This window comes from Callithrix jacchus, chromosome 1, assembly GCF_049354715.1.
Source record: "Callithrix jacchus isolate 240 chromosome 1, calJac240_pri, whole genome shotgun sequence".
NCBI lineage: Eukaryota > Metazoa > Chordata > Mammalia > Primates > Cebidae > Callithrix > Callithrix jacchus.
In genome coordinates this window covers 213,754,832-213,776,583 of record NC_133502.1, presented here as the reverse complement: position 1 = coordinate 213,776,583, position 21,752 = coordinate 213,754,832, and the positions used below count along the sequence as shown (strand labels likewise).

At 48.6% G+C, this 21,752-nt stretch overlaps 1 protein-coding gene and 1 non-coding gene across 7 annotated transcripts in view; both read left to right on the top strand.

Annotated features, from left to right (window-relative positions):
* PPARA (peroxisome proliferator activated receptor alpha) overlaps window positions 1-21,752 on the top strand; it is a 99,003-nt gene extending 77,251 nt beyond the window's left edge. For all 6 annotated transcript variants that reach the window (XM_035273152.3, XM_035273147.3, XM_035273172.3 and 3 more), the window contains 3 exons: window positions 220-422; window positions 11,376-11,823; window positions 15,683-21,752. In XM_035273152.3, coding sequence (XP_035129043.1) covers window positions 220-422; window positions 11,376-11,823; window positions 15,683-15,930 — 899 coding nt within the window. In that variant the 3' untranslated portion in view covers window positions 15,931-21,752. The remainder of the gene's footprint in view (window positions 1-219; window positions 423-11,375; window positions 11,824-15,682) is intronic.
* LOC118147923 (U4 spliceosomal RNA) lies at window positions 6,074-6,214 on the top strand. The gene has a single exon (XR_004734625.1). It is a non-coding gene; the product is annotated as a U4 spliceosomal RNA (small nuclear RNA).

The following is a 21,752-nucleotide window of genomic DNA, read 5'->3' as shown; positions in this document are numbered from 1 at the left end:
CACTCACCTTCAGCCTGCACACATTTAAAAGCCGACCGTATACGGAGTTTGAGGTTTTCATCTCTCCGTGGTAGAAAGCTGAATAGTAATCAAGGATGGGTTTGAACTGCCCGTGAGTTTTCATTCCTGGTTTAAGTCCCGGGGGAGCCCCTCGCCCAGCCCTGTCAGTGCAGTCATGACCTCACTGCTCATGCCCGTATTTCCCCCTCCAAACCCTAGCGATTCGTTTTGGACGAATGCCAAGATCTGAAAAAGCAAAACTGAAAGCAGAAATTCTTACCTGCGATCATGACATAGAAGATTCTGAAGCCGCAGATCTCAAATATCTGGCCAAGAGAATCTACGAGGCCTACTTGAAGAACTTCAACATGAACAAGGTCAAAGCCCGCCTCATCCTGGCAGGAAAGGCCAGTAACAACCCAGTAGGTGTTTGCGGCCGCTCTGTGTTCTGTTGACAACGTGGAACCAGGGTCGTAGAGGACGATTAAGGACACATGTGTTGAATGTTGAGAAAATGATACTTATCCCACAGTTAAGCAAAGGACAGCAAGGATGGAAATAGTTCATTCTGAGACTCTAAGTTGTAGCTTAATAATGCCCGTCTTCTTGCTTGGAGCCACTTCAAAGCTCTTAGCAACCAAGTTATTATCCTGGCTGTGTAATTAATACACTTAAAACAAACCACTTAATAGCTTACCAAGTACTAAGGTGATTTCTTAAATGCATTTTTTTCTTAAATGGAGATAGGGTCTTGCTCTGTCACCCAGGCTGGAATGCAGTGGTGCAATCATAGCTCACTGCAACCTTGAACTCCTAGGCTCAAGCAATCTTCGTGCCTCAGCCTCCCAAGGAGCTGGGACTACAGGTGTGCACCACCACACCTGGCTATTTTGTTTGTTGGTAGAGAGGAGATCTCGGTGTTTCCCAGGCTGGTCTCAAACTCCTGTACTCAAGTGATCTTCCCACCTCAGCCTCCCAAAGCACAGGGATTACAGGTGTGAGCCATGGCACCCAGCATTAAGTGCATTAAAAAAAAAAAAAAATGCAGCCAGGAGAGGTGGCTCCCTCCCACCAGGCCCCACCTCCAGCACTGAGGATTACAATTCACCATGAGATTTGGGTGGGGACATAGAGCCGAACCATATCATAAGGCCAGAAAATGAAACCACTCACTTCCCACTCAGAATCCTTAAAGCTACTCCCTCCCTCTCAGACAAACATGCTTACATTCTTTTTCTACCTTCAATGAAAATGCAGTGACATCTTGGGGCTTAGAAAGGGCCACTTGTGGCTGGGCATGGTGGCTCACACCTGTAATCCCAGCACTTTGGAAGGCCAAGGTGGATGGATCACTTGAGGTCAGAAGATCGAGACCACCCTGGCCAACATGGTGAAACCCGTCTCTACTAAAAAACACAAAAAATTAGCTGGATATGGAGGTGGGTGACTGTAATCCCAGCTACTCGGGAGGCTAAGCAGGAGAATCGCTTGAACCTGGGAGGCAGAGGCTGCAGTGACCTAAGATTGCACCACTGCACCCTAGCCTGGGCAACAGAGTGAGATGGTCTCAAAAAAAAAAGGGGGGTGGGGGGGACCTGATACAGTGGCTCACACTTGTAATCCTAGCACTTTGGGAGCCTGAGGTGGGCGGATCATGAGGTCAGGAGTTTAAGACCAGCCTGGCCAATCAGTGAAACCCCGTCTCTACTAAAAATACAAAAATTAGCCGGGTGTGGTGGCGCATGCCTGTGGTCCTAGCCACTTGGGAGGCTGAAGCAGGAGAATTGATTGAACCCAGGAGGTGAGCTGAGATTGCACCATTGTGCCCCAGCCTAGATGAAAGAGTGAGGCTCTATCTCAAAAAAAAAAAAAAAGAAAGAGAGAGAGAGAGAGAAAGAGAAAGAGAGAGAAAGAAGGAAGGAAGGAAGGAAGGAAGGAAGGGAGGGAGGGAGGGAGGGAGGGAGGGAGGGAGGGAGGGAGGGAGGGACACCTGTTACAGAAACTTGGCCTTTTAAGATAGCTTTTCAGAAGCAACTAAGGTGCCCCTCATGGCTCACCCTCCACACCCCCGCCTGTCTGGCCTAAGTCCTTCTGCCCCTTCCCCAACAGTGAAATAAGCCTTTGCCTCCATCACAGAACAATGTCAGAGCTCCCTTCAAGAGCAGCCAGCGCTCAGTTGGTGAATGAAGACGGTCTGCCATTTTCCCGTGAGCATGGTGAAACAGGTTTAATTTGTACTAATGAGTAACTGGAAGCAATTCGTATTGGGAGTTACAAGGTGGAATTTTAGTCATAGGAAAATAAAGCGTTTCACAAGCTACTTACTTTCATGAACGAACCAAACCTCTTTTTTTACTGAGTCTTTTAATTCTTCAGTGAATTCTCCAATTAAATAGGCCGAGACATTTTAGAAGGTTCCAGCAGACACCCACGCTAGGCAGCCCCAAAGGTCTGTCCTGGTTAGACCGCTCCTGGATCACGAGCACAAGAAAAGGCAACTTTTAGCTTTGAGTCTCTATCCTGGAGATGATTAGTAAGCCCCAAACTGGGATGACTGAAACTTTCGTTTGAGCTTGTATTTCTCCCTTGATTTAAGAATTGAAAGCAGGCTGGGCGCAGTGGCTCACACTGTAATCCCAGCACTTTGAGGGGCTGAGGCGGGAGGATCACTTGAGGCAATCCAAGAGTTCAAGACCAGGCCACGCAAGGAGACCTTGTCTCCACAAAAAATGATTTTTTTTTTTAAACTAGCTGAGCATGGTGGCATGTGCCTGTGGTCCCAGCTACTTGGGAAGCTGAGGTGGGAGGATGGCTTGAGCCCAGGAGCTTAAGACCAGCCTGGGCAACCTGGCAAGACCCTGTCTCTACAAAAAGTAGCAACATTAGCCAGGCATGGTGGCACATGCTTGTAGTCCCCGTGATTTGGGAAGTCGAGGCAGGAGGATGGCTTGAGGCCAGGAGTTCAAGGCTGCAGTGAGTCATGATTGCACCACTGCACTCCAGCCTGGGCGACAGAGCGAGACTCTCTAAGAAAAAATTCAAAGAAGCATTAAGTTGTCTTTCTTCCTGACAACCTGCCTCCCACCCCCATTGGGTGCAAATGGGACTCCTGGAGTCCTCCCGCACCTCACCTGGAGACCCCCAAGCTCTAGGAGCCCCATCACCCTCATCTGAGGATCACACACAGTGACTCGCAGGCAGGAATCTGTTTGCATTTTGGCCTTAAATAAGTAAATAATAGGCCAGCTGCAGTGGCTCAAGCCTGTAATCCCAGCACTTTGGAGGCAGGTGGATCACCTGAGGCCAGGAGTTGGAGACCAGCCTGACCAATATGGTGAAACCCTGTCTCTACTAAAAATACAAAAATTAGCCAGGTGTAGTGGCAGGTTCCTGTAATCCCAGCTGCTTGGGAGGCTGAAACATGAGAGTTGCTTGAACCTGGGAGGCGGAGGTTGCAGTGAGCTGAGATCACATCACTGCACTCCAGCCTGGGTGACAGAGCAAGATTCTGTCAAAAAGAGAGAGAAAGAGAGAAGGGAAGGAAGGAAGGAAGGAGGGAGGGAGGGAAGGAGGAAGGAAGGAAGGAAGGAAAGAAAGAAGGAAGGAAGGAAGGAAGGAAGGAAGGAAGGAAGGAAGGAAGGAAGGAAGGAAGGAAGGAAGGAAGGAAGGGGAAAGGAAAGATAGATGAATAGTCTAGGATTGGGGTTCACAATTTGGTTTTCTGTAGAAAAAGAGAATTCAGTGCACTCTTCCAAGAGGTGCCTGCTTCTGCCCACACACCCCAAGCCAGAGCACCATAGGTACCAGTTTTCAAGGCAACCTGTGACCATCATGTCACTGTTTGTGTTTGCCCACACTGTTTGCTCCAAGCCAGGGTTGTGCCCCACCCCATGTCCTTGTCTGCACTGCACGAGGGACATGGGAGGCCCGGCCCCCTCCTTCCTGCCTAGCCTGATGAAAGGCTTTCCAGAGCTGGCTTCTTACAGTGCAGGACACCCTCTCTGCTTAGCCTGGGAAAGCTCCGTTGGCAGGACACCCACCATCAGGCCACACTGCCTGAATCTCTTGGCAGAGCTCTGGTTTCGTGGCCATGGTGGGTACTGGACGACCATAGCCTGTGTCCCTTACACAACTGAGAAAGCAGCCCCATCTGTGGGCAAGAAATCTGTCAGGGAGATCAAGCTTTGGCCCAGAAACGCTTACCTTGATCTCTGCCCAGCGGCCCACACCCAGTCCCGTTTCATCAGGTTCCAGCCTGGGTGACCTCACAGCCCCAGCCACACCCTGCAGAGCCTCAAGAAGGCACACTGACCTCAGGGCTGGTGGCTGACTTCATTTCTGTTTGGGGATGAGAGGCAGCACAGTGAATTGTCTGGGCCAGAAAATTGATGGATTCACATGAACCGTAGTGAACATGGGCTGTATGCTGGGGAAGGCAGGCTGGCCTCCTGCCTGCAGGGGCCACTGGGGTGAAAACAACCCTGAAATGTCCAAAGCCTTGATGGGGAAGCACAGGAGAGGGATGGATTTTAATTTTAAAGCAGCCCTCTGGTTTGCTAGAAGTGGGGGACTCAACTGATCTTTGCAGTAGCCAATACCTTCCTTCTGTGGAGACCAGCTCACGGCCTTCAGATCAGATGACACGAAGCCCTACGGCTGAGCTGGAACCGGCTAGGATGCTGGGGGGCCTGGAACCGGTGAGGGCATTGTGGGAGCCTGGAATCGGCCAGGTGGCTCAAGTGGGGGCTGGAACTGGCCAGGGTGCGCAGAGGAGGCTGCGAGAGCAGGGGGAGGCTGCTGCATGGAGCCGCATAGAAGCCGTTGCTTGAGGAAAGGTGGGTTTAGCTGAGGGATGGAGTAAGGGGTGGATGGAGAATGTCTGTGTCCATCTGAACACTGGGACTGTTTGGGCCCCTGAGATTTCAGAACCATGGGCCAGAAAATGGTCAGGGATCTTGGTGATGGGGCAGGGCGCCTCTGCGAACTCACTGTCCCTTGATTTGAGGGTGATAGGGATGGGAGCGGAGCTAGGGGGCTGAGGGAGGCAATGAAAATGGGTGGTTTTTCCACAGTGTCTAAAAGATAAGATGCTGACCTGTCAGGTTGAGAATGTCATGAGAAAACTTTGGAGGAAGCAACAGAAAAGGAGCCTGGGGAGCTCGGACGGAGTCAGGGCCTCCATGTAACATCTGCTTCCTCGTTCCCCTGCAGCCGAGAGCTCAGCCCCAACATGCATGCTCATGCGCACATGCACATACACACGTGCATGCTCCCACATGCACCCACACTCACACACATGCACCTGCACTCACACACACATCCATGCACACAAGTACACATACACACACATGCATCCACACTCACACATCCATGTATGCATGTGTACACACACCCACACATGCATATGCACCCACACACACATCCATACACACACGGGCACACACACACACACACACACACATGCACCCGCACTTACATATTCATGCACACATGGATACACATACATACACATGCACCAACACACACACGTCCATCCACATGTGTACACACATACACATGCACCCACATGCATGCTCACACGCATGCACCCACACCCACATCCATGCATATACTGTACATGCCCACACATACACATGTACCCACACATGTACATAGATGTACCTCCATCCCCACAGGAATACGCACACACACATGCACCCACACATGGATACACATTTACCCACACCTGTGTACACATATATACACATGCATGTTCACACACATGCACTAATCCACACACAAATCCACATTCACTCATATGCTCACACCCATGCATCCACACACTGCATGTATGTATATATACATACATGCACACACACCCACACACATGCACACAGTTCACGTGCATACCCACACTCACATGTAGACACATATGCTCACACACATGCTGTCTCACACACTCCTACTCTTGCTCAGGCTTAGCTGCTGTGGGTTTAAGAAGGGAACTGCATCTTCCAAAAAATGAGTGAGGTATTCAGTTAAACAACCAATTATTTAGCAGTGAATATGTGGACTTTAGAAATTCTAAGTATACAGCTTTGCGCAGTGGCAGTATTGTAGCCAATGAGGTTTAGCCGAGGCGCGATAATTGCTAATTGAAAACTTTTCCAAATACCCCGCCATGACAACTTGAAATACAGTCGGCGTTGGCAATTTTTGGCAGTCTCTACGGAGACTGAATCATAGAAATTAAAAAAAAGGGCCAGGCGCGGTGGCTCACGCCTGTAATCCCAGCACTTTGGGAGGCCGAGGCAGGTGGATCACAAGGTTAAGAGATCGAGACCATCCTGGTCAACATGGTGAAACCCCGTCTCTACTAAAAATACAAAAAATTAGCTGGGCATGGTGGTGCATGCCTGTAATCCCAGCTACTCCGGAGGCTGAGGCAGGAGAACTGCCTGAACCCAGGAGGCGGAGGTTGCGGTGAGCCGAGATCGCACCATTGCACTCCAGCCTGGGTAACGAGCGAAACTCCGTCTCAAAAAAAGAAAAAGAAAACAAAAGAAGAAAAATTCTAAGTATAAGGTGATAATGGCGTTGTATTGCTACTTTTTAAGCTAACAAGTATATCAGAACTTATATTCAGTTCAAATGAAGAAAGTAGGAATTGGGTGTATCGTGTTTATTTCAAAGATTCTCCTATTGCTCCAAATTGTTGGGAATTATCTTTACAGTCTTTGAATATTAGCTGTGGACATTTTTACCCTCTAAGAATATAACTGAATTTTAGACAAAACCATGAGTCCACTATAGCTTGTGTGGCATGCAAGTTGGGATTAAACAGAGTAAAATATCTTGTTTGAAAAAATTAAAAAGGCCCGCCTGAGCAACATAGTGAGACCTCATCTACAAAAAGTCAGCTGGACATGGTGGCATGCGCCTGTGATTCATGCTACTCAGGAGGCTGAGGCAGGAGGATGGAGGGCAAGACTGCATGGCTGTGACTGCACCACTGTACTCCAGCCTGGGTGACAGAGCAAGACCCCATCTCAAAAAAAAAAAACGAAAGAAAAAAGGTGAAACAAGGAGACTAATTTTTGACATGCCGTTGAGCATGGCTTTTAAGACCAGTTTCGAAAGAGGAATTCCAACATTATTCTTAACATTTCAGAGCCTTGGGAATAAGGGTGACGTCCAGGGTGCTGTGTTATAATAGGACCGCTCCTTTCAACAGCTGTGACCTTATCCCATGTCTTGGGGTGTTGCCAGCCACGTGACAGTCCAGTATCATGCCTACTACCTAAGTTGTCCTTAGATTTTAAAATGTGCGTCATATTTCATGCCATTTCTACAAATACACAGTAAAACATAACCTAGAGCTTAATAAATCATCTCATTCAAAGGAGTTCTACCAGTGATTCACATTTAATTTTTTTTCTTTTTGAGACCAAGTCTCACTCTATCGCAGTGGCGGGATCTCAGTTCACTCCAACGTCCCCTCCCAGGTTCAAGCAATTCTCCTGCCTCAGCCTCCCAAGTAGCTGGGATTACAGGTGTCTGCCACTAGGCCCGGCTAATTTTTATTTTTAGTAGAGAGAGGGTTTCACCGTATTGGCCAGGCTGGTCTCGAACTCCTGACCTCAGGTGATCCACCTGCCTTGGCCTCCCAAAGTGCTGGAATTACAGGCATGAGCCACGGCGCCTGGCCCACTTTTGCTTTTTTGCTAAAAGATGATGGCTGTTAACAGAGATGAATTCTCATGAGTGATTGCGTCACTGAGCGTCACAGGTCACGTGAGTGTGTGCAGGGCTGGCAGTGTGGCAGCAAGGGGGGCTTTCTGCTCTCGGCACGGACTGACTGGGGAAAATCTAGGCAGCTTTCTGCCTCACGCTGTTTAAAATCTTTATGATGGGCTTCATTTTGCTTATTTGAAATCACTGCCTGTCATGTCAGATATATTCATAGTCAATCTTGAGTATAAAAGGCATATTCCAAAATTAAATGTAAGCTGCCACATAGATTTTTTTTAGGTGGTCTTACCAGCCGGTTGCAGTGGCTCACGCCGGTAATCCCAGCACTTTGGGAGGCTGAGGTGGGCGGATCACCTGAGATCGGGAGTTTGAGACCAGCCTGACCAACATGGAGAAACTCCATCTCTACTAAAAATACAAAATTAGCTGGGCATGGTGGCACATGCCTGTAATCCCAGCTACTTGGGAGGCTGAGGCAGGGGAATTGCTTGAACCCGGGAGGTGGAGGTTGCACTGAGCCAAGATTGCACCACTGCACTCCAGCCGGGGTAATGAGCAAAACTTTGTCTCAAAAAAAAAGGTCTTACCAAGAATGCTTATCAGTAAAGTCTGGCGAATTTGCAAGTGTGTTTTTACCACACTTTGGCTGTAATAAACATTGGTTTCTTCACGGTAGCACTCATTTTGAATTCAGTGGATTACAATTTTGCCTGTTAAATGTGGCCCACTTTCTAAAACCAAAGTGATAATTTTATAAAAATGAAATGAGATCTTTGTTACCACTTCACTTAAGTCCTCATTTATGAGAGTACAGCCCCCATAAAACTAGTCCAGGGTGGGCTTCAGGGGTGTCCAGTCTGTTTCACGATGCCCCAAGCTTGAAAAGGCTCTGGGCTTGGATGTTCACGCTCTGCTGTTGCCTGCTTGAAATCCGTAATGATCTTTTAACAAGGGGTCCCGCAGGGCGCAGTGGCTTGCACCTGTAATCCCAGCACTTTGGGCAGCCGAGGCTGGTGGGTCACCTGAGGTCAGGAGTTCAAGACCAACCCAATATGGTGAAACCCCATCTCTACTAAAAATACAAAAATTAACTGGGAGTGGTAGCGGGCACCTGTAATCACAGCTACTTGGGGGGCTGAGGTAGGAGAATCGCTTGAACCTGGGAAGCGGAGGTTTCAGTGAGCTGAGATCACCTCACTGTACTCCAGCCTGGGCAACAGAGCAAAACTCTTTCTCAAAAGAAAACAAACAAACAAAAAAAAAAAACAAACAAGGGGTCCCACACCTGTATCTTCGCTCTGGGTCCCATAAATTATGTAGGCGGGTAGATCCTCTACCAAAAAATAAAATAAAATAACACCAAGCATGCTATAATCAAACACCGTAGGGACCTCTGCTTATTCGATGCCCAGCTTCATTTAACTCAGTATTTCTTAACTTTTTTAAACCACAGAACTGATTTTTAAAAAATTATTTAACAGCTTTATTTCTGCTGAATGTACTTTAGAAAGATCTAGTGATTTAAATAAAGTGACGGTGGCCTAATAGTCTGTTTTCTGGAATTGAGGGAATCCTGCCATTGATCCTTTAAAAATATTTATCTAGTCCCTCCTAGAAATGTTAATTCCTTAAACCTGAGCTTCAACCTCCTCTGAAGCAGAATTAACTCCAAACTTAACAAACTCTGGTCATCTGGACTGTTTTTAAGGTCTTTGGAGAGGTCATTTTCAATCTCCATTAATCAGACTTGAGATTATATAGAAACTTGACTCTGAATGTTCTATTCAGAATGTTTTCACTCGTTCATGAGTAATTTTTAAAATACCCCCTTTCCTCAGATGCAGAATTGGGGTTTTTCTGTCCGGCACTATGTTGCAAGTCCTAGTTCTGTTGACACATTCCAGACAATCCGTGTGATTGTTATCGGCACATCCAGTGGTGCCCTGAAGACAGCTGTGTGCTGTGAGCCCAGAAAGGGAATGCTTCATGCTGTGGGTCAGGAGTCAGTGGCTGAGCTTTGCCCACTGGCAGGGGACATTCTTTAAATCCCTGGGATGCTTCTGCACTCTGGGTTCCAATGTTCCAGCAGCAATTAGAAATAACACTTTAGGCCAAGCACAGTGGCTCATCTCTGTAATCCCAGCACTTTGGGAGGCTGAGGCGGGCAGATCACCTGAGGTCAGGGGTTCAATACCGGCCTGACCAACATGGTGAAACCCATTCTCTACTAAAAATACAAAATTAGCTGGGCTCTGTGGTGCATGCCTGTAATCCCAGCTACTCGGGAGGCTGAGGCAGAAGAATTGCCTGAACCCGGGTGGCTGAGGTCGCTGTGAACTGAGATTGTGCCATTGCACTCCAGCCTGGGTAACAAGAGCAAAACTCCATCTCAAAAAAAAAAAAAAAGAAAAAGAAAAAGAAAGGAAAAAGAACGCCTTAACCCACTGCATTGTTGACCTGTATTTGCACGAGCCATAGACCACATTATAGTCAGAGGGAGCTCTCGGATGCCGTCACTTTCCTGCTCTGCCCACAGATGTAAATTTCAGCCAACAGCACTGTGTGTGCTCATTCTCCTCAGCCCTACCACACACCTAAACCCTTCCGAGCATGTTGGCTTCAAATAATATGGCCAACCACCTCTTCCTCCAGGGAAATGGCGGGCCCCTGGGTTCAGGTGCAGATGGCATGGCAGCACGAAGGGCATGGCTGCAGGGAGCTGGCACTTGCTCCAGAATGTGGAGCACTGAGTGAAGGTTCAGTGACCTGCACCGAGAGAAACAGGAGCATTCCGAGGCTTTTCCTCTTTATCCCTAAAGAGCATAACATGCTTGTTTGCTGATTTCTACACAGATGCCGACTTGCTGAGTTGTGCATATTTACATGCCAAATTTATTCATTCAGCCGTGTTCAGTGATGGCATTTACCTCTAAAGCTCATATGCCAAAAATTAAGAATTATTGTAACTAAGCCTCTCGTGATAGTCATTAGGAGTTCAGAGAATATTTAAGAATATTAAAGGTGCTTCCCTAATATCCTCTTGTTAGTTTTGTTGCCAAAATCAGTACTTCAGTTTCTTTTTTTTTTTTTGAGACAGAAGCTTGCTCTGTCACCCAGGCTGGAGTGCAGTGGCACAATCCAGCTCACTGCAACCTCCACCTCTCGGGTTCAATCAATTCTCTTTCCTCAGCCCCCCGAGTAGCTGGGACTACAGGCACACACCATGCCTGACTAATTTTTTGTTGTATTTTTCGTAGAGATGGGATTTTACCATGTTGGCCAGGCTGGTCTCAAACTCCTGACCTCAGGTAATCCACCCACCTCAGCCTCCCAAAGTGCTGGGATTACAGGTGTGAGCCGCCATGCCCGGCCCAGTACTTCAGTTTCTTAGCAACAAAATCCACCCGATGCCAGGCGATGATGATGATTAATTTCCTGATGTGTATTGTTTGTTCTCTATCAGTATCTTATTTTCCCCAACTGGTTTTGAAGTTGAGTGAGAACTGTGTTCCGTGGCTGCCTTGAGTCCTCCGAGGCACCAAGCGTGGCGATGTGGAGATGCAGGAGCTGCTCGTTAGTGACTGATGGTCAGGAGTGCAGCTCCTCCCACATCACCTGACTTACCTCGGTGCCCTTCTTTGCAGCCTTTTGTCATACATGATATGGAGACGCTGTGTATGGCTGAGAAGACACTGGTGGCCAAGCTGGTGGCCAACGGCATTCAGAACAAGGAGGCGGAGGTCCGCATCTTCCACTGCTGCCAGTGCACGTCGGTGGAGACCGTCACGGAGCTCACGGAATTCGCCAAGGCCATCCCCGGCTTCGCAAACTTGGACCTGAACGATCAGGTGACGCTGCTAAAATATGGCGTTTACGAGGCCATATTTGCAATGCTGTCTTCTGTGATGAACAAAGACGGGATGCTGGTAGCGTATGGAAATGGGTTTATAACTCGTGAGTTCCTGAAAAGCCTGAGGAAACCGTTCTGCGACATCATGGAGCCCAAGTTTGCTTTTGCCATGAAGTTCAATGCACTGGAACTGGATGACAGTGACATCTCCCTCTTTGTGGCTGCTATCATCTGCTGCGGAGGTGAGTGGATGTGAGCTGCTGGCATCACGTTACTTACAGGTTCCAATGGGAAATCCAGGAGCAGCTTAAGCTGTTCCAGAGCCGGGGACACTCACAGGGTGGGAAGACGTCTGACCCTCAGTCACCGCTGAGTAGAATTCGCTGGGAATTACAGGAATATTGTATAATATTATAGTGCATCATGGCATATATAATATTGTATAATAGTATGTATGTGTATATGTATATGTATATATATATTTTTTTTAATTTTTTTTTGAAACAGAGTCTTGCTCTTCCACCAGGCTGGAGTACAGTGGCATGATCTCAGCTCACTGCAACCTCCACCTCCCAGATTCAAGTGATTCCCCTGCCTCAGCCTCCTGAATAGCTGGGGCTACAGGCACACACCACTATGCCTGGCTAATTTTTTGTATTTTAATAGAGAGATAGGGTTTCACCGTGGCCAAGATGGTCTTGATCTCCTGACCTCATGATCCACCTGCCTCAGCCTCCCAAAGTGCTGGGATTACAGGAGTGAGCCACCTCACCTGGCCTATATTGTTATTATATCTAAATACATATTTACATATTATGTAAATGTATGACATCTTAATTATAATATTAGCCGGGTGTGGTGGTATGTGCCTATAGTCCCAGCCACTTGGTAGACTGAGGCAAAAGGATCCCTAGAGCCCAGGAGTTCAAGCTATGAATGAGCTATGAATGTACCACTGCACTCTAGCCTGGGCAGCAGAACAACACCCTGCTTCTTTAAAAATATATATATATTTTGCACAAATATATAGAGAGAAAGAGGTTGGACACAGGCCTGTAATTCCAGCACTTTGGGAGCCTAGATGGGTAGATCGCTAGAGCCCAGGAGTTTGAGACTAGCCTGGGCAAGATGGCAAGATCCCATCTCTACAAAAAAGTGCACAAATTAGCCAAGCATGGTGGCCTGTGCCTGTAGTCCCAGCTACTTGGGAGGCCAAGGTGGGAGGATCACTTGAGCCTGGGAGACAAAGGTTGCAGTGAGCCAAGGTCATACCACCACACTCCAGCTGGGTGACAGAAAGCCCGTCTCAGGAAAAAAAAAAAAAAAAAAAAAAAATATATATATATATATATATATACACACACACACACATTTGTTTATAATTATGTCTAATATGTTAAACAGATATAACTTATTATACATTGTGATATTCCTGAAGATATGATCTAATGAGGTGGCTGTGTTCGTATTATAGTGTCGTATGAAGTGCCATACACACGTCAGTATGGTTGCCGTCACACTCGGTTATGTTGATGCAAAATATATTTCCCAAGGCCAAGTATAATACCCGTCAGTACCGAGTGGCAGGGACTGCAAGGTTTGCTTTGCCCGAGGAAGCAGATCCGGGGGAAGGCAGATCTGGTCGTGTCTGTGGAAGCCAGCTCTGCAGCCCCTGCATTTTTGGCTCAGTGTCACATTGCCTTAAATAGCCCTGTCTCAAGTCTAGGAAGGTCATCCACCTACCGTAGACTCGGCTGACCTTACCCAGCCTCGGTGGAGACGGACGGGGTGACTACCTCCCACACTGCCTGCAGCCATACTGCGCCCCAGAGATTGACTCACTCTCAGCATGAAGCTGACTCAGCCCTACCAGCCATGCCTGTTACTGTCTGGCTGGGCACAAGTCAGATGGAGGAAGTCCTCACGATCTTGCATAAAGTGTACAAGGACAAAGCAGTTACGCATAATTTGTCCTTTCCAGCCAGTATGCCACCAGTGGTCAAGATGTAGCATCGTGGGTAAATGCAATTGCAGAACTATTTATACGGAGCATGATCAAAGTTTTATGAAAGAGATTGTAATCCTCTATCAATCCTATGTGTATAGAAAAATGTCCAGTGGGATATATGTTAAATCTATTAATGGTGGGATTAAAATTATGAGGGGGGGATTTCTTTCTACTTCTCAAAAAATTCCTTTTTTTTTTTTTTGAGACAGATTCTTGCTGTGTCACCCAGGCTGGAGTGTGGTGGCACGATCTTGGCTCACTACAACCTCCACCTCCTGGCTTCTAGTGATTCACCTGCCTCAGTCTCCTGAGTAGCTGGGATTATAGGCGTGTGCCACCACACCCTATATTTTTATATTTTTAGTAGAGATGGGGTTTCACTATGTTGACCAGGCTGGTCTTGAACTCCTGACCTTAGGGTGATCCACCCACCTCGGCCTCCCAAAGTGCTGGGATTACAAGCATGAGCCACTGTGCCTGGCAATAATTACGTTCTTTAGAGACTTCATATTCACAGCCCCAGCCACTCTGGAGGCTGAGACAGGAGTATTGCTTGAGCCCAGGAGTTGCAGTCCAGCCTGGGCAACATAGCAAGGCCCCATCACTAAAACAATATGAAAACAAGAGTTTTTAAAATAACTTAAGAATTATATTTACAACCAGAAACAATGAAGATTTTTAAATCCTCATCACTAGCAACACTGTAAGAATCACAGCAATACGTGGGTCTGCAAAGGGAGCACTGCCTGCTGGACATGGCTCAGGGCAACATTTTCTGGACCAAGAGTCAGGTCTCACGTGCTGAGACTGTCCCAGGAAGTCTAGTTAGTACCAGCTACCCCAGGGAGGTCATCTGATGTGAACGCTGGCACTTCCTGCACCAAGTCTCAGACCTGCCCCACTCTCCTCCCCACCCACTCCAGGGTCTCCTAAGCATTCTGTCCAGCCAGTATGCCGCAATCCTGACCCCACCTCATTTCTCACTCTACTTTCTTTTCACCTGACTTATATTAGAAGGGTCTGTAACACAAAACCTAGTTCTTTTTTTTTTTTGAGACAAAGTCTCACTCTGTCACCCAGGCTGGAGTGCAGTAGTGCAACCTCGGCTCACTGCAACCTCTATCTCCTGGGTTCAAGCGATTCTCCTGCCTCAGCCTCCCAAGTAGCTAGGATTACAGGCATAGCTGGGATTAGTGCCTGCCTAAGTTTTGTAATTTTTATAGTGACAGGGTTTCACCATGTTGTGCAGGCTGGTCACAAACTCCTGATGTCAGGCGATCCGCCCGCCTCGGCCTCCCAGAGTGCTGGGAATACAGGCGTGAGCCACCATGCCTGGCCCACAAAACCTAGTTCTAACACATCCCATTCCTTCAATATGGTGGAAGGCCTGCAGCTGAGCATCCAGTTTCGACTCAAGAAAAAGAATTTCATTTCCCACATTATGCAAAATTGGTGGTGGTGATCATCTCCAGAATGTACTGTTCCTCCTAATAGCTCCAATTTTTTTCCAGGACAGGTGGTAAATCCGAAGTGAAAGGGCCACCCCATAAGATGGACTGAGGGCAGTATTGCAGCCTCGTAGTATGAATATTTAGGAAAGAGCACGGGTCCTGTCTGTCCCTACTTCACCTAGAGACTTTGTCAAAATCCAAGTGTATCTTCCAGTCAAGCTGACGATATCTAAAGACAGCTCAGTGTTTTCTAAGAAAGACCGCATAGGCCGGGCGCGGTGGCTCAAGCCTGTAATCCCAGCACTTTGGGAGGCCGAGGCGGGTGGATCACGAGGTCAAGAGATCGAGACCATCCTGGTCAACAGGGTGAAACCCCGTCTCTACTACAAATACAAAAAATCAGCTGGGCATGGTGGCACGTGCCTGTAATCCCAGCTACTCAGGAGGCTGAGGCGGGAGAATTGCCTGAACCCAGGAGGCGGAGGTTGAGGTGAGCCGAGATTGTGCCATTGCACTCCAGCCTGGGTAACAAGAGCGAAACTCCGTCTCAAAAAGAAAAAGAAAAAAGGCCGTATAAAATAGGCACGGCTGGTTCCTAGGTGATCATCACACTCAGACGTCTCTCTCTCCTTTCGAGCCTAGATCGCCCAGGCCTCCTAAACGTAGGACACATTGAGAAAATGCAGGAGGGTATTGTGCACGTGCTCAGACTCCACCTGCAGAGCAACCACCCGGACGACAGCTTTCTCTTCCCAAAACTTCTTCAAAAAATGGCGGACCTCCGGCAGCTGGTCACGGAGCATGCACAGCTGGTGCAGATCATCAAGAAGACCGAGTCGGACGCCGCGCTGCACCCGCTGCTGCAGGAGATTTACAGGGACATGTACTGAGGGCCCCCGGGTCGGCCACACCATTTCCGGGACTTCTGACGCTGACAGCACTACAGAGGAGAGAGAGGAGCGGCGCGATTTTGCACAGAGACGCGCCACTTTAACCTTAGAGCGTGGACGGTCTAAGCTGTAGGTAACCGGCATATTATCCCACGTCTTTGTTTTAACCGGTGCTTCTGAGAGTGCAGAACTCAAATCCTGGTGGGAGGCGGCTGATCATCTCAGGACTGGGGAAATTAAGGAGAATGATGCTCAGTGGTCTGATTTTAACTCGCCCCTTAGATCACGTTCGTGATTTACCATTTAATTAACCGGTAACCTCAAAATTCGTGGCCTGGCTTCCCATTCACCCACCTTTTGACATAGCGCTCCTTTGTGATTCTGAAAATTGATCCGCACTTTTAACATTTATCAGCCTCTAAGTCTAGGTGTATATCCAAAGGTGAGGTATGTGAAAAGCAGCAAAATATTTATTTCAAAGACTTCACTTCTGTTTCCTGACTCTAAAGAAAGGCAACAGGCTGCTTTTCAGTCATAGGATGGAGAATTTTAAAGAACTGTTGGATAAGCTATCAAAATGCAGCTGTTGCTTTGTTTTTGGTTCAGTGTTCGTGGTTGTAACTAATATGTGGAAAAGCCCATTTCCAGGTTTGCGTAGAAGAGCCCAGAAAATGGAGTCTCAAGATCCCCATCTGGACTGTCGTAAGCTAGCACCTGTGGTAAGCGAAACAAGACAAGCTCCCGAAGCCCACCCGGTCCACTCAGCTCTGTCCTGTCAACCTGAACCCACCCAGTCCGGCTGTCTGTGGGCATGGTGGTATTCTTAGGGACAGACTGACGCCTTACTTGTAAATGTTCCTCCGGGCCCCATCTGGCAGCTCCCATGTCTTCTGTTATGTTGCTTTTAAAGATATGATGCTTTATTGTTGTAACTCTCGGGAGAGTAGATGCTCTTTTGAGCGGAGACGAGGCACACATGACTTCATAGCTGGGCTGGGTGGGAGCTGGTCACCCTGCGGATCTAGAGAGGGGGTAGGGTCTTCTTCAAATGGAAGTTTTTTTTCCAATGGCAGATTTCACAAGAGTTGGTTATTTTTTACAGTGGTTTAGGTTATTAAGTCTCCTTTGTATATAAGCTAGTTTTTTCAACGTCTAAAATATTTGTTTTAGCCTTCACAATCAACTTACCCACCTCAGTCCAGTTGGGAAAGCAGCTTTGATTATGGCAGTTTGTCGTGACCTGGAAATTCTTTCTGACTGTGTCCACCTGGCAGACAAATCGTCCCACTGAGAATTTTCAGATCGGGACTGAGCCTGCCAGGACTGTCGCCTCCAGGGAGTAGCTGGGCACCTGGACGTATTGTCGATGCCGCTTCCCCCCTTTAGAAAATCTGGCTTTTCTGAGGTCATTGTTAGTTTAAGAATGGTTGGGATGATAAGGGTCCCGTGACCAGCATTATGAAAATGCACGAGCGGGAAGCACACAGTGTGAGAATTCCAATGGAAACGAGCGAAAGTTGGGATTAGGACATCCATTTTTTTTAAAAATCACACATTTAGTCCTGTTTTGGTTTTTGCAATCAGGCCAGGCGCAGTGGCTCACACATAGAATCCCAGCACTTTGGGAGGCCAAAGCAGGAGGATCACTTGAGCCCAGGAGTTCGAGACCAGCCTGGGTAACATAGCAAGACCTCGTCTGTATGCAAAATTTAAAAGTTAGCTGACTGTGGTGGCATACACCTATAATCCCAGCTACTCTGCAGGCTGAGGTGGGAGGATTGCTTGAGTCCAGGAGGTTGAGGCTGCAGTGAGCTGTGATCTCACCACTGCATTCCAGCCTGGGTGACAGAGTGAGATTCCAGCCCTACCCCTGTCAAAAAAATAAATAAATAAAAGATACAATCACAGGGCCTGTTGGCCAGCAATAGCAGCAGCAGCAGGCAGTCTGCCCAAGTGTCTTAGGAATCAGAAGCAAATAAGCGCGTTTCCATATAGGCCACCCGTTAAGTGGCCATCCTGATTCAGAAAGAAGCTAGCCTTTGAGTGGCATGGTGCATCCATTTCAATATTCTCTCCTAAAATGAGAAGCCTCTGTGCTGATGAGACCCAGGGGCTGGAGCCCCATGCCAAGCCTGTGCTGTCTCCAACGACCCTGCAACCGCTCGCTCTGATGTGCCTTGTGCCTCTAAAGGTGATGTGGCCCAGGAAAGTGAGCCTCGAGGTTTTCAGATAAATCATCGTTCTGCTTAAACGTTCATAAGACCTGTTTAAAATACCTCCCTGTCTCAAACTTTCAGCAGTAACGGTAAGCTGACTGCCAGGTTCTACGTGAGCTCCTGGGGCGCTCAGCAGCAATGGTGAGCGTTTGGTTTTCTTAAGGCCAGCAAGACTACCAGGGACACCTCTGCTGAAGCTGGAACGGAGACCAGTGACCTCAGGCTGAAAGTCACTTGACATTGGTCTCTTGTGTTGACAGGAAAGCAAATCACACATTCCTATTTCTTTAAACAACAAAACCACTAATTGCCACTCAATGCTAGGATATTTTGGTTCACCTGATCATAGATTTCCCAGGTCATTAATACTCTAATACAGGCGGATCACGCCCCAGTTCAAATGGGAGCTATTAACGGAGTGCATTTCTTGCTTGCTGGGTTTCAACAGACATCAGCCAAAAGTACAAAAGAGATGTCAGGACAGATTCCAGGAGTGTCAGAGCGCATGTGTGGTACCCACTCCCTCTGGCAGCCAATGCAGGAAGTCGCCAGCTTTACCCACTCTTCAACAAGTCATTGTTTAAACATGGTTCTTCATTTTCTCAACTTTTAATAGCAAAAACTGCCAGAGTCCTCAGAGACCAGCCAGGCTTGGTCTATCGTGCTGACCAGAGTGAAGGGACAGTGAGGGGCTCCTCCCAGACGTGCTTCTCGTGTGCCAGCTGGCTGTGGCTCGGGAGCAGACAAAGGCCTCTCCGCTGTCCAAGGGAGACTGGCGGCGCATCCCTCCCTTCCCACCTCCTGGCACTTCCAGCTGGGTGTCCCACGCATTGAATTCTGTCCCCATCATACTTCCAGAGGCCGGGGGACTGCGCAGGCCTAAGGCTGTTTGGATGAATTGTCAAAACAAGATGCTTCCAGTTACAGCGGCAGGAGCAGGGCGGGCAGCACAGGCTGGCAGCTGCTGGTGCCTTTCTTCCCACCATGCTTGCCAGTTTCGCCTTGACCTTTCCTCCAGCTCTGATGCGAAGAGTATAAAGCATCTTCCTAAAGGGTGTGTTTGCTATATGAACATTACCGACATGAAGTGGGGCAGAAAGAAACCCAGAGCTCGGCATTCGAGGATGCCCAGGAGAGCTGTCCCTGTTTTAAAGAGTTGTGTTTTGTTTTGCATTTTAAGAGCAGAGAAGGTACCTTTCTGCTGCGCTGATGCATTTCTTACACTGGGCCATTTAAGGCCCCAAGGGAAACAACCTGCCTGGAGCATTCATTGTCTGGAGGTTCCAGGGTCAGGGTAGCCTCCCAGGGCTGAGCAGGGGCTCAAGGCACAGTGAAAGATATGCCATACCATGAAAGGTCAACAGCTTTGCAACCACTTTCCCACAATGGACAATGTAACAAATACCTCAGCAGGTCCTTCAAAAGGCCGTGCTAGGCTGAGTCACCCACCGCACTGCGGCCTCTGTAGTTGGGGCAGGTGGGACACAGACTCCTCAGGTGGGCACGCCTGAGCCTGCCGACACACAGAGGAGCGGCAGCTCATATGACGTCCAGGAGGAATTTTGGCTGTTGAAAGGGAGCCTTGAAGATACTCACCTGCAAAAGGTGCTGCCCCAGTTTGATGAAACTGACATTGGGCATGACCTGGGCTTAGGAGAAGCGGCCGACGGTCCCGGCCTGCAGTGACCACCCCCGCCCCCAGCACGCCCTCTCCTATTCACCTCTTCCTGCTGGCCATGCAGACACGGCTTCCTCAGAGAGACCCTACCAGACGTGGATGGAAACATGCATCGAAGCCTGGATGAAACTGTGACTCCCGAAGATCTGACTCCTCAGAGCCTGCACCTGTGCCTCTCTGCATTTGATTCCAAGCACTTCCCCCCTCAAACTCGCATTTTCAAACCACTGTGACTCCAGGCACATTTGATACTTACCAGCCATATACATGACGGAAGGTTTTTTGGTTCTGAGCCAGTGGCCACACCTGTCTTCGAAATGTGTCAATGGACTCTAGTTTTAAAATGGATTCATTGTTTCAACCCAGCAAGCCCAGTGCACCCACTAAGTCTGGCTGGACTGCCAGACTGGCCTTCGGTGGGGGGCTTCCCGGGGCGTAGGGAGAGCTGGCCACCTTCACCAGCTGGTACCTCATCAACAGTGTGACCTTTCAAAATGCAGATGCCAACAGAAGAATGTGCCAGGTACCCACAGCTCATCCCCTATGGATGCCATGGCTCTGGGCATCTTTCAAAGCAGGTTCCTGTAGTCTCCTCTGCTCCTCAGCTGTTTGAAGCTGTAACAGCAAATCAGCCTCCAGATGCAGGGCCTGCCCGGCGTTGCTGGCTGCTGGGCCCCGGGCACGGTGCACTTTCTCCACCTCCTGCCACCTCCCTGTTATTTCCGGATGCTTACACCTGGTGAGTGCAAGGACAGGTGACCCCGGGGCCTGCAGCCTTGCCCTCAGCTCGCATCCCACAGCCAGCCGTGTCCTCTGCAGTTAACATGGTTGGCCTGATGCACGGTTCCTGAGGGGTTACTTTCTGGACATTCTTTCACGTTCAGACACTGCTGTAGATTCAGGAGAGGCAAGGAAATTACGTTGTCCATAGAAGTCACCCATGAAGACTGATGCCACCACCCGAGGGCTCGTGAGCATTAAAGTGTCCCCGGGAACCTCTCGTCCACAGGAAGTCTGTGCCAACACTTCCCATTTTTACACACTGGCATTGCCAAGCATGGGGAAGTATTTGCTCTTCTCATGTTAAAAGTGACCCAGCTTCTCTTAACTCGGTCCACGCTGACTTGTTCAGCCACACCGAAATGTGTTACCCACCACATCTTTACATCGAGCAAAGGGGGCTGTGTGCATCTCCCTGATGGTAGCGATGATGGCAGCTGTCATTCAAAGCCACCTTCGGACATCACAGTCTGGAAGTGAAACATCCAGATATCTGCGGCAGGAAGGCAGGAAGGGCCACTCAGCTGCGGCTTTATAGAGCGATGAAGACTGTGGCCAACAAATGCTGATGAACCTCCCTCGACTGCCGAGGGCAACCCAGGCACATCTCACCGAGGGATTATTCGATGCCATAAAATCATCCAGTGGCCTTCCTGCTTCTGAGTCGGTGGCCCTCACCCAGGGCATGTATTCCACTGAGAGGCCTTCTGCCTAGAGAGAGATCTAAGATTGGGTGCCCAACGGTTGAGGTCTAGGTTTTTGCTAGGATTTATATATTTTTAGGTGCCATTTTGATAGCAATCAGGAAAATGGTCACTGACCCCATAGACTAGGGTAAGAATAAAGGCAATACAGGCCGGGCGCAGTAGCTCACGCCTGTAATCCCAGCACCTTGGGAGGCTGAGGCGGGTGGATCGTGAGGTTAGGAATTCAAGACCAGCCTGACCAAAATGGTGAAACCTCATCTCTACTAAAAATACGAAAATTACCTGGGCGTGGTGGCGCATGCCTGTAGTCCCAGCTACTTGGGAGGCCGAGGCGGGAGAATCGCTTGAACCCAGGAGGCAGAGGTTGCAGCGAGCCAAGATAGTGCCACTGCCCTCCAGTCTGGGTTACAGAGCAAGACTCCATCTCAAATAAAAAAGAAA